This window comes from Meriones unguiculatus, chromosome 11, assembly GCF_030254825.1.
Source record: "Meriones unguiculatus strain TT.TT164.6M chromosome 11, Bangor_MerUng_6.1, whole genome shotgun sequence".
NCBI lineage: Eukaryota > Metazoa > Chordata > Mammalia > Rodentia > Muridae > Meriones > Meriones unguiculatus.
The window spans coordinates 19,263,691-19,275,870 of record NC_083359.1 but is presented as its reverse complement, the minus strand read 5'-3'; the positions used below and the strand labels follow the sequence as shown (position 1 = coordinate 19,275,870).

At 46.7% G+C, this 12,180-nt stretch overlaps 1 protein-coding gene across 1 annotated transcript in view; it reads left to right on the top strand.

Moving 5' to 3' along the window:
• The window catches only part of Col23a1 (collagen type XXIII alpha 1 chain), a 268,072-nt gene that overhangs the window by 17,537 nt on the left and 238,355 nt on the right, over nt 1-12,180 (top strand). The window contains exon 2 of the mRNA XM_060363748.1: nt 6,220-6,286. Within this exon, the coding sequence (XP_060219731.1) occupies nt 6,220-6,286 (67 nt within the window). The remainder of the gene's footprint in view (nt 1-6,219; nt 6,287-12,180) is intronic.

Sequence of the window (12,180 nt, the reverse complement as noted above, 5' to 3'; positions counted from 1 at the left end):
AAAACATTCTTGAACATTGCCTCCTCAAATACTTCTCTCTACCCTCTTGTCCTTCTATGGCTCCCACCTAATGTAATCAGCCTCCATAAGCCCCACAGTCCCTCGCTCTCCTCTCCCTCTCTCTCTCTCTCCTTCTCTTCCTTTTTCAAAAAGTTCTTTCTGTGTTCAATTTGGATGCTTTCTATTGTCTCCAGGTTCACTGGTCTTTTCTTCTGCTGCTAATCTGCCATTAATTCCTCCATCGTGTTCTTCATCTCAGACGCGGCCATTTTCACCTCCAGGATTCTAATTTTATAATGTCTTCGGTGTTTCCCCTTCTCAAGCACATGCACTCCATTGCAGTAGTTGTTTTACGTCTGCATGTGCTAACTCCAACATCTGCGGCCATTGTGGAGTTTTGATGAACTGATTTTTCTCATCCTGGCCCCAATTTTCCTGGTGGCAATTTCTAGTGAGCGTGGAAGTTTTAACATTTCTATAAATATTCATGAGCTTTGCTGTCACAGCTCAAGATGCAGCTTTAGGGGCCTGAGCATAGAGCTCGGTTGTTGTTTAAGTTACATTTTACTATGTGTGTATGTATATGTGTGCAAGTCTATGTCTCTGTGTCTGTCTCTGTGGAGGTCTTTCTGTGTGTCTGTATCTGTGTTTGTACATGTGTGTTTCTGTGTGTGTGTGAGGGGGTTCATGTTTCATGGCACGTGTGTGAAGGTCGGAGGACAACTTGCTGGGATCAGTTCTCTCTTTCTACCACTTGAGCCCCAGGGCTGAACTCAGGTTGTCGGGGTTGGCAGCCTGTGAGTTTAACCTTTGGAGCCATCTTGGGCCCCTAGCTCAATGTGAGGAGCGCTTGCCAAGCCCACGGGAGACAATCCCCCACGCTGCATAAACCGAACGCCATGGCTTATGCCAGTAATTCCAGCTCTTGAGAGGCAGAGGCGGGGAGGTAGGAAGTTTAGGGTCATCTTCAGCTACTGAGGGAATTTAAGGCCAGCCTGGCCTAGAGATCCTGTCTCAAAGCAAGCAAGGGAAAAACAAAACAAAACAAACAAAAAAAAAAACTTTAAAAGACAAAACAAAAAAAACGTAGCTCAATTTCCAATATAGTCAATTACATGGGAGTGCAGACACAGATGTGGATGGCACAGAACAGTGGGTCAGTGCGGCCTTTTGGTGTCATGTGTTGTGCATGCCACAGTAGGCATGCTCACATCAGCATTGCCACAGACGTGTGTAAGGTGCTGTGCTGTGAGCAAAGAATTGGCATCACTGGAGGAGAGGCGTGTTTAGCTCCATTACAGTGTTACAGGAGCACTTGCGTGTGCCAGTGTGGCTCATCACCTACTTGACCCCCCTGCCGAGGCAGGGCCCTCTAGATGCCCGATGGCATAGTTTGGAGAATGTGTTATGTAGTCCACACCTGGACACAGTGTCCTTTGCTTCCCTGAGTGTGTTCTTACCACTTCTGCCTGCTGGGGCTTTACCTCAGAGGTCTAATCCTTCAATGGACCTCTGAGACTACCTCACAGTGTGGACACGCCCTCCCTGTGATGGCCTTGGCTCTGAACCGGTGTGTGTGTGTGTGTGTGTGTGAATTCAGGCTTCCAGCTTTGCTTGCCCAAAGCCTGCTTCTTGGATGGCAGAAAACCTGCCTCTCATTATCCTGAGTGTGTGTCCTTTCTTCGGCTCTGCTATGCGTGTAAAGCACTCTCAGAGCTGTTCATCCGAAGCCCTGTGAGAAACATCTTAGCCGACCCAAGCACGTGGTTTATGTGTAATTGCTTTTGTCTTTACCTCACAGTTTGCAAAACTGCTTGTGCCTTCTCCAAGGTTCTAACACACAGTAATTCTCCTTGCCTCGTGGTTTTACTTTCCGTGATTCAAGTTGCCAGTGACTAATGACAATCTGAACATACTGGGGAAAAAAAATTCAGAAACAAACTGCTCATAAGTTTTCAGCTGCAAGCTGCTCTGAGCATCGTGATGACATCTCACGCCACCCTGCCAATTCTGGGATAGGAATCATGTCTTCCTCCAGGGCATCGACACAGTATGTGCTACCCACCTGGCATTTTCATCTCTGGATGACCTAGGGTCGCCTGAGGCACACGATCGTCCTCCTGAGGAAGCATCTGAAGGTCACTAGTCACTTAACTCCGTGTCACAATGCCTGTGTCGTTCTCCTTGGCCGTCTCATCATGTACGCAAAGTATCATGTCACAGAGCGTCACAAGAATGGCAGGAGAGCACAATCCAACATTCTGAGCGAGCTCAGCATTAGCTCTTTGTTACAGTGTATTGCTGTAATTGTCCTGTTTTATTGTTAGTTCCTGTGAATCTCTTCCTCTTTTCTATCCGGTGAACTTTATCATGAGCATGTGCAGAAAGCTATTGTTTCTATAGAATTTGCTACTATTTGCAGTTTTAGGCATCCACCGAGGCTCATGGCATGAATCCCTGCAGATGAGGGAGGACAGCTGAGTAGCGTTGATATAGTCAGATTCATTGGCCATGGCCTGCATTGCATCTTAGGAGTCTCTGGCTTCCTGGGAGGCCTTTAGTTTTAGCTGCTAAAGTCCATGCTCTCTGATGTGTAGCCCTAAGGCTTTTGACCAATGCGCAATCCTGTATTTACCTCTGTTCCATGCAGGCAGACTGCGGCCTCCTCTACGCAGTATCTTTCCCTCGGCCAACCTCTCTCAAACACAGACCTGATTTCTAACAGGTCTGTGGGCATATATATGTGCATGTGTGTGCACACAGGTGCATGTGTGCTTGCACATGAAGGGCAGAGGTCAATCTCAGCTTTCATTCATTCCTCAGAAGCACTCACTCACTCACTCGCTTGCACCTGGGACCCACTGGTTTGGCTAAGCTGGTGTCCCACCAAGCTCTGGGGACGTACCTGTCTCTGCTTTCCCAGCACTGGCATTGCAAGCCTGCAGTACTGCCCCTAGCTCTTCGCATGGGTGCTGGGGATCAAACTCAGGTCCTCACAGTTGCATAGTAAGCATTTCGTCAACTGAACGGGCCCCACAGCTCCCAGGACCTGGCTTTGGAAGTCATGAAGACTGTTTGGAGACAGGGGTCATCTTGCTTTGGCTTGGAGTCAGTTGATACCGAGATTTGGATCTAGACCCGACACTTCCTCGGCTCAACTTTCCCATCTGTAAATGGGTATGACTGGGAGAGCTGAAGGCTGTTGGCACAGCCCCTGCCACATAGCTCCCACTTCCCTTAGGCTGGGACTACAGGTGGGCTGCGGGGTCCTACAGGTGGGCTGCGGGGTCCACCCAACACTATGTGGTGACATGAACTCCAGTCCCTGCCCTTGCACAGCAGGCACTGCTGTCATCTGCCCAGACCCAGAATTAACTCCTTAAAGAAACACTTCTCTGCAGCCTCACTGGGTTCTGTTTGGATGGGATTTGGGTTGCACCGTGAACCTGATTCCTTGCTATGTTCTTTTTCCTAACTTTCATCAGTGCAATCTCCATCCTTCCCTAATCCATCCCCATGGCCCAATAAGGTCTCCATAATATATATGTTGCTTTTGTTGATTTACTTCCTGGGGATTATTTTGGAGAAAATTCCCTAGAGTAGGAATTCTCAGCCAAAAGATAGGAATGTTTTATGGTTTTATTTTCAGCGTCCACGGAAATAAATCATTGCATACTTTTAGCGTTGTTTTCTTTCCTTTTTTTTTTTTTTATTTTTTCCTTTGAACTGGGATCTCACTTGGTCTGAAATTCCTGGGCTCAAAACAATCTCCTGCCTCAGATGCCAGAGCATCTGAGCAGCTGGGACTACAGGTGTGTGCCATACTCAGCTCAATTCTTCAAAAAAAAAAAAAAAAAAAAAAAAAAAAGAATTTAATTTTATAGTTTTAAATTGTGAAGGGGGATACTCTCCAAGCCACTGAAAGTGTTCTTAATAGGTTTTAGAGCCAGACTGTTGGTCCTGGGCTGCTCCATCCAGAGGCAGTGTGGGCTTGGCTGGGGCCCCATGTTCCCTGAAACCCCAGCTTGGTACTGTTAGAGGAGAAAGGGTTTGGGTCTGACAAGGTGACCCACTGGGAAAGTGACTGCTGTGTAAGCGAGGACACGAGTCTGGGCCTCTCTGCTACCCGTGTGAAAGATCTTAGGGTGCCACCCACACCTGCCGCCTCAGCACTGTGCTTCCCAGCCAGCCTAACCAAAATAATTGAGCTGCTGTTTCAGTGAGAAAATGTATGCAAAGATACCTAATGTTGCCCTCTGGTTTCTATAAACACACACACACACACACACACACACACACACATACACACGCACATACACATGCACACACAAGGTGTCCTTTTAAACGACAGGACTTTTACCAAAGGCAGGCCAGGGTGAGCAGACATCACCTGGGGTTGATGGAGAGTGAGGGGACACCCATCAGAATTCTGGAATGGTCAGGCTGGGGCAGGTGTTGGGGTGGGGAGCTGTTAAGCTGACATAGCAGGGTTCATGTCTAGCACTGAATTTTACAAGGAAGCACAAAATGGACCCAGCGGAAAGCTCAGAAGCATGATTTTGTTGGATCAAGTGTGGAACCTTGCTTGCCCTGTTCCCTTGATCTCTTTTTACTTTCCTGTAGAACAGTGCTTAAAAATTACTCCTCAGCTGGGCATGGTGGCACACACCTGTAATCCCAGCACTCGGCAGGCAGAGGCAGGTGGATCTCTGTGGGTTCGAGGCCAGCCTAGTCTACAAATCGAGTCCAGGAGAGCCAAGGCTACACAGAGAAATCCTGTGTCAAAAAACAACAACAGACAAATAAAGTTACTTCTCAGGCTGGAGAAACACCCTTCATTGCTAAGGCATGTATTTAGCATGAGTCTAGGTTATATCCCCAACACCACAAAAAGATAGATAGAGAGATAGAGAGATAGATAGATAGATAGATAGATAGATAGATAGATAGATAGATAGATAGATAGATACTTTTCTCCTTTGAAGTGTGTGTGTGTGTGTGTATGTGTGTGTGTGTGTGTGTGTGTGTAAGCAGGCCAGAAGAGGGTGTCAGATCCCCTGGAGCTGGAGTTACATACAGGTGGTTGTAAGTTGCCCAAGGTCAGTTTTCTGTAAGAGCAGCAAGTGCTCTTAACTACTGAGCCTTCTCTCCAGCTCCCAAATTTGCATCTTTATGTTTGAACCGAAAGTAGCAATACCAATACTGGTAAATGCACTTTATAATTAAAATTAACAGGTTAGTACCTTTGCTTTTTTTTTTTTTTTTTTGGCTTTTAGGGTTCCTAACTACCCCATCCCACCCCTGTGCACACACCTGAATAAAAAGAAGAGTTAACGCCCTCTGTACCCTTTCAAGACTAAAGACTGGCTCATCTGGGCTGAGGTGGTGGACCAGTCGCTTTTCTCCAAACCTAGTTTCTTCAAAGTTTGCATCTCCTCACTTGGGATGACTTTAATTATGGCCCCACAAGCCACACCATGGCTGGGTAGCCCGGTGGCTGGCGCAGCATGTGCTTAGCTGATAGGAGGTCCTGGATTCAATTCCCAGCAAGCAGAGATTTGCTAGGAAGTCAGATCAGGCCGTGATCACACCAGTGTCATCGCCGTACATTACTGCTATAGCGTACCAGCCCTGTGGCATTTCTTTTCTTCTCTCCCGTGTCCAGCACAGGGCTGTGCATGCAAGGAGACTTTTGTTAAGTTCTACTGAACCGAATTATCTAGGCCAAGGAACCCCAGGGAGGGAAGAAAGGAAAATGTCATAGTGAATTAGGCCAGGGCTTCCCACATCCAAGGCTATGGTATAGAGGGTTCGTGGAGCTTCCTGGGTAAGGAGAGGGCAGCTCGTGGGAGCTCAGAGGGCTGTTGCAAGAGCCAGTTTTAATTCACTTCTGCCCCAAAGCCTCTTTCATCTGCCCTCCCTCTGGCTTCTCTGCCTGGCAGAAAGCCACCTCTGTTGCTTTTCCTATTACGCTCTAACGTGGTGTAACGGGACAGAGACACGACACCTTCTGTTGAGGAGTCATCAGTGATAGTCAGAAGTGTTCAGTGTTTATTATTGCTTTCCATTAGGAAACTGCCCGTAGAATTTAATGACCTTTTAAAAAGTGTTCTGGAAAATACCACTGCCGCTGTAGACCATTCGGTACCATTGCGGAGTTTCCCACTTCTCTGTTTTGCAACTGATCTTCTCCTCCAACTTTTTGTCTTCTCGGTTCAGAAGTTGGATGGAGTCGCCAAGCTCCGGACAGTTCGGGAAGCCCCCTCTGAGTGCATCTGTCCCCCAGGTAAGTGATGGTTCATTCCTTGCTGGCTTTTGACCTCTGGAGGCCTGGCCCTTCTCTCTGCCATACAGTTGTGAAATGTTCAGGTCACCCTTAATCAAGAGCATGGTCTGGTGGTCCAGGTTGTGGCCCTCTGGGGACCATCTTGATACCTCTCCTTCTTGGTTTCCCCTGGCAGCTGGTTCATCACACTCCAGCCACACGGGCCGCTGTGTTTTGATCAGTGGCATTGGCTGGGGAGTATTAAAACTCGCTTTGAGTAAAGGTTTGATGGTAGGAAAGCACCAACCCTCTGAATGAGTCGGCGGAATAAGCCAAAGGAGCCATGCTTCCTGCTCCGTGATTGCTGCGAGCTGAGCTCTGACTGGCACAGGGCTGGGACAATTGGTGAGCCCGCATTTTGTTTTTGTCGTTACCGCTTTGGGTAGAGGGAGAGGATAGGACCAGAAAAGTCAATCTGGGACATTTGGGTCATCAAGTTTCTCTGTTTTGCCGGTGTGGAGTAGGAGGAGCATAGATAAACCAGGGCTTCTGAGCAGCCCAGGCATGGTGCATCATGGGAATGAGAGCACAGAGTGCCGTGGGACCACGACGAAGAGTTTGGTGTAGTTTCTACCCTGGGCTTTCAAGGTTAGACCGATCCTTGCAAAGGATGCTGTGTGACATGAAAAGGGAGAGGCTCATGGCCACGTGTCTCGTGCTAGAAGGGTTTTCTTTTCAGGTATGAGTATGTATGTATTCATGTGTATATGCACATGTATGAGGCCAGAGGTTGATGGTGGGTGTCTTCTCCAGACACTGTCCACCTTAGCTTTTGAGAAAGGGTCTTTCTCACTGAACTTGGAACTACGCTGGCTGACCGGGAGCTCCGGGATCCACGCGTGTTTGCCTCCCCAGCCTAGGGATGACGGCCACTGTTGAGCCACAGGACTTTGAGCATGAAATCTGAACCTGGGCCCTGTACTGTGGGGCTAGCACACTGTCACCTGAGGGTTTCCCCACCAGCATCTTCCAGTTCACCTTGAGGCACCCAGAAACCATCTAGGTCTCGGGATGGCAGCTTCCTCTGCAAAGGAGGATCTGATGGGAGATTCTGTCTCTGGACTCTGCAGAAGACTTTACAGTTGAGTTTGAACCTTTAGTCGACATGGAAGAAAAAGAATATGACCGGCAGTGGGTCAGAATTCAGAAATTATATTTAAACGGGGGGGGGGGGGAGCATTTAGACCCACAAATGAATTTTTGGATGATCTACAAAATGTGTAAAATGAGTTTATCTTTCTTTTCTTCCTTCATTCTTTCGGACTGCTGTATTGTGTTTAGTCCATTTCTGTGGGCTCTGATCTATGGATTAACCAGGGATTCAGCCAAATAGGGGTTACAATATCCTGTCACTTTCGAACAACTATAATATAACAGCTACTTGTATATTATGGTCATCTTGAGATGATTTAAATATACACGAAGTGGTGTGTGGCCTGGGCAAATATAATGCATATGCAAATGCTATGTAAACGTACATGCAAATACAATGCTGTTTTCTATAAAGGACTTAAGCGCCCTGTAGGAGAATGGACAGGATTGCTGAAGCACTTGGTATCCCATGGATACCAAGGGACCCTTTTACATTCATGTGACTTATGTGAATAAGTGTGGGTTGTTTGTTTGTTTGTTTGTTTGTTTGTTTTAAGATTTAGTTTGTGTGTGTAAGTGTGTGTCTGTATATACACAGACACCTTCAGAATCCAGAAGAGGGCAATATACCCCCTGGGGTTAAAGTCAGAGGTGGTTTTTTAAGTCTCATGAAATGGGTGCTGGGAATCAAACTCTGGTCCCCTGGAAGAGTAGCAGGCACTCGTAACCACGGAGCTCTCTCTCCAGCCCCTGCAGGTGTGTTTTGAAACTGGTATGCACAGCCATTCACGAGATATAGCTTTACACTTTGCAACTGGCATTTTGAATTTCTAAACTGGAGTGAAATTAAAAAAAAAAAAAAATCCTAGGGTAAAAGTTTGATTGTTAATATTTGGAGGTGTGGCCTACAATGTGACCGTTACCTGCCGTACTTGCTAACAGAATGTCCACGAGGCTCCAATATGGAAAAGAGGTGGAGAGAGGAGGAGGAGGCAGAGTTGGTGAGGGGCACTTGCTTCCAGTGTCCTGAGGGCGCCCGGCTGTGATGCTGCAGTCCGTGCAACTCTAGGGATGTAGCAGTATTGTCTCACGGGACGCACTGCCTGCCTGTGTCCATATCTTGTCACCCCAGCCTAAGTTCCAACTTAAGCCCTTTGAGTCTTTTATCAACACAAAGTCCCAGTAGTCTGGTATGCATTGCCTGAGACCAGAAAGGCTCTTCACTGCCACACCACTGCCTGCATTCACTCTCTCGTTCTCTCTTCAAAGCTCTGATCAAAGGGCCTTGCAGACTTTAGGGCTTTGGAGACTCAGAGGGCCCTCTGTAGCTTGGATCCCCATCTGATCTGAGACACAGGCGGGTCACCACCCAGCTCCTTCCCACGGCCCAGGGAAACAGTATAATCTTTTGTTGGGTCCCAGCAGAGGGCAGGCAGATAAGCAGGGCCATAAGGGGGCCGCATTTGTGTGTTGCCTGCTGTGAGCGTGGTCTCTTGTGAGTTGGCTGTGCAGGCGCCGAGTTGCATGGTGGGCTTCAAGCAGGAAGATGGCCCATCCCTTATGTCCAGGTCTGTCGTGGGAGGACGTTCAGGACTGTGCTGAACAGGCTCTGTGGCTTCTGGTGGATGAGGGGCTCTCCTTGAACCTTCACCTCAGCTACAAAATGACATAGTGTATCTGACTAGTTTCCTCAAAAAGATATGTTTAGGTCTTAGTGTTTGGTTCCTGGGAATGAAAATAGGGTCTTTGCAGTGCCCAGCAGTTCTTTATCTGCTACAGAATGTTTTTCAAGACGCCTAGTGGACACCTGAAGCTTTGGATAGATAGTATCTAATCCTATATATGCATAAGCCATTCCACATGCACCAAATTTACACAATTGCATTTGTAAATAAAAGCATATTGTAAACACAAGCTGGAGGCATCTGAAAGGAGGGAACCTCAACTGAGAAAATGCCTCCATAAGATCCAGCTCTAAGGAATTTTCTTAGTGATTGATGGGAGGGGGTTCGGCCCATTGTGGGTGATGCCATCCTGGGCTGGTGGTGGTCCTGGGTTGAAAACAGGCTGAGCAAGCCAGTAAGCAGCACCTCCCAATGGCTTCTGCAACAGCTCCTGCCTCCAGGATCCTGCACTGTGGGAGTTCCTGTCCTGGCTTCCCTCAGTGATGAACAGTGCTGTGGAAGCGTGAGCCAAATAAGCCCTTCCCTGCCCAAATTTCTTTCCTCATGGTGTTCTATCACAGTAATAGCAGGCCTAAGTAAGACACATGCCTATGATAAAGTTTGGCTTGTAGATTAGACACAGTGAGAGATAAACAGCAGCTATTAAATATATTTAATATTGTAATAAAGGTTATGTAAATAGGCTCTTTATCTCTCAGAATGTCTTATCATGTTCTCTCCTTTCTATCTATCTTTTTGTAACTTTCCTCAGAATGTCCAAATTGTCAGGCTCTTGCACTGTGGGGCCAATACTAAAAAAAAAAAAAAAAAAAAAAAAAAAAAAGATTACTTGAGTACCAGCACTGAGGTATCATGACAATCAATGTGGTATCTGAGATAATTGCTAAGCAACTAGCAGGGGTTTAGCATATACAGTATGGATGCATTGAACAAAGGGATGGTTCATGAACTCAGCGGGCAGGATGATGGGAGACTTCATCACACAACTCAGAATGGTGTGTAATTTGACATTCCTGAATTACTTATTTCTGGAATTTTCCATTTAACATTTATGGACCTTGGTTGACAGTGGGCAGTTGAAAATGCAGAAAGTTAAAGCTGGGTACAGTGGCACAAGCCTGTAATCCCAGCACTTGGGGAGGCAGAGGCAGGTGGATCTCACTGAGTTAGAGGCCAGCCTGGTCTACAAAGTGAGTCCAGGACAGGGCTACACAGAGAAACCTTGTCTTGGAAAAACAAAAGAAAAAAACCAGAAAGAAAGAAAGAAAGAAAGAAAGAAAGAAAGAAAGAAAGAAAGAGTATGTAGAAAGTAAAATCTCAAAGATGGGGGTTGCAATGATTAAGATTAGGATCTTGCAACAGAATCTTCTGTGATAAGGATGGGCCCTCTTCAGGGCCCTTATGCCTTTAGAAGAGACAAGAGGGAGACATGAGACACAGAGATTAGTAGTAAAAGACCATGTGTCAGGGCAGCCGAGATGAAGTGATGCAATAGCAATCTAGGAAATGCTCTTTTTTCCCTCAGGGCTTCCAGAAAAGGCAGCCCTGAAAACACTCTGAACTTCTGGCCTCCTGGACCAGCAAGGGTAATTTGTTCTTTTCATACACCTGATTCGTGGCTGCTGCTGCAGCCCTGGGCCTGAAAACAAATGGGAGCAATAATCACCCCCCAAAGAAACCAAGCATGGAGGCGCAGCCTGTGACTCTCTGTGGTCCCCAGGCAGCAAGTCCTGTGGTCGCTCTTTCATGCCTACCTGCTCATCCATCACTCAGTCACCCTGGGCCATTCAGTACCTGATGTCTGCCTGCACTCTTGGGTGTGCCAGTACCTTCTCTCCTTACTTTACATAGCCAAGTGTGTTTAAATGTGTTTAGAGTTTTACAATATCTGTCTTTGAATGGGGAGTAAACTATGAGATAATAAAAAATCTGAAGCACTCGAAAAGGTTATGCTGGAGCACAGTCCTGTCAACTCCACCCCCACACACCCCACCAGAGCCCCTCTCCATTTCGAGGCCCCTTATCAGGTTGCTATACATCCTTGTGGTTTGAAGTTAAGTGTCCCCCACAGGCTCGTGTGTGTAAACATTTGCTTCCAGCAGGTGGCGCTGTTTGGGACCATTGTGGAACCTTTAGCTAGTGAAGCCATGCTAAAGGAAGTACATCACTAGAGCTGTATTAGGTTTTAGAGTCAGGCCCCACTTGCTCTCTGTTGGCTCTGTTTCCTGAGTGCAGGATCAATGTGGTCAGCCAATCTCTAGTTCCTGCTATCAAGCCTTTCATGCCTTTTGCCATGCTTCCCAGGCATGAGTGCATGAGCGCTTCCCGGGCTCTAACCTTCTGGACTGGTGAGCCACAATAAACTCTTTCTCCCTTCATCTGTTTTTGTCAAAATATTTTATCACAACAACAACAAAGACACTAATACAGTCCTAGAACGGGAACATCTGTGAGGCTGTAAGTTTCCATTGTCTGAGAGTGAAGCTGTGACTAACCACACATTAATAAGAAAAAGACTTACTTTTATTATTTAATTATGGGGTGTGCGCACATGCACATGAATTGCAGGTGCCCATGGAGACCAGAAGGGGGCACTGGAAACTAACTTGGGTTCTCTGCAGAAGCAGTACATGCTCTTAACCCTAACCTAGTTCTCCATCCCCTCTCACATGACTGTTGAGCCCTTAAGCTGTGACTTGTACAGCTGAGGACCTGAATTTTAAGATTTATTTTCTTTTAACTAATTTTCATTTAAATCATGTATGGCTGGTAGCTGCAGCATTGGAGAACCTGCTGCAGGGATAATTTACATATATAGATGTTCCTTGACCTATGATTCTGCTGTCTTCTAATAAACCCAGTGTAAGTTGAAAATATCCTTAAAAATGCGCTTAACACATTTTACCTTCCGTGCATCACAGCTTAGCCCAGCTCAAGTGTGCTCAGAACACATATGCTTGCTTAAAGTTGGGCAAAATCATCAAACACAAAGCCTCTTCTATGATGACGTGAAGAACACTTCGTGGATTTTATCAAGAACTGTTTCAAGAGTGAAAAGTTGGTATGTTTATATGGGCA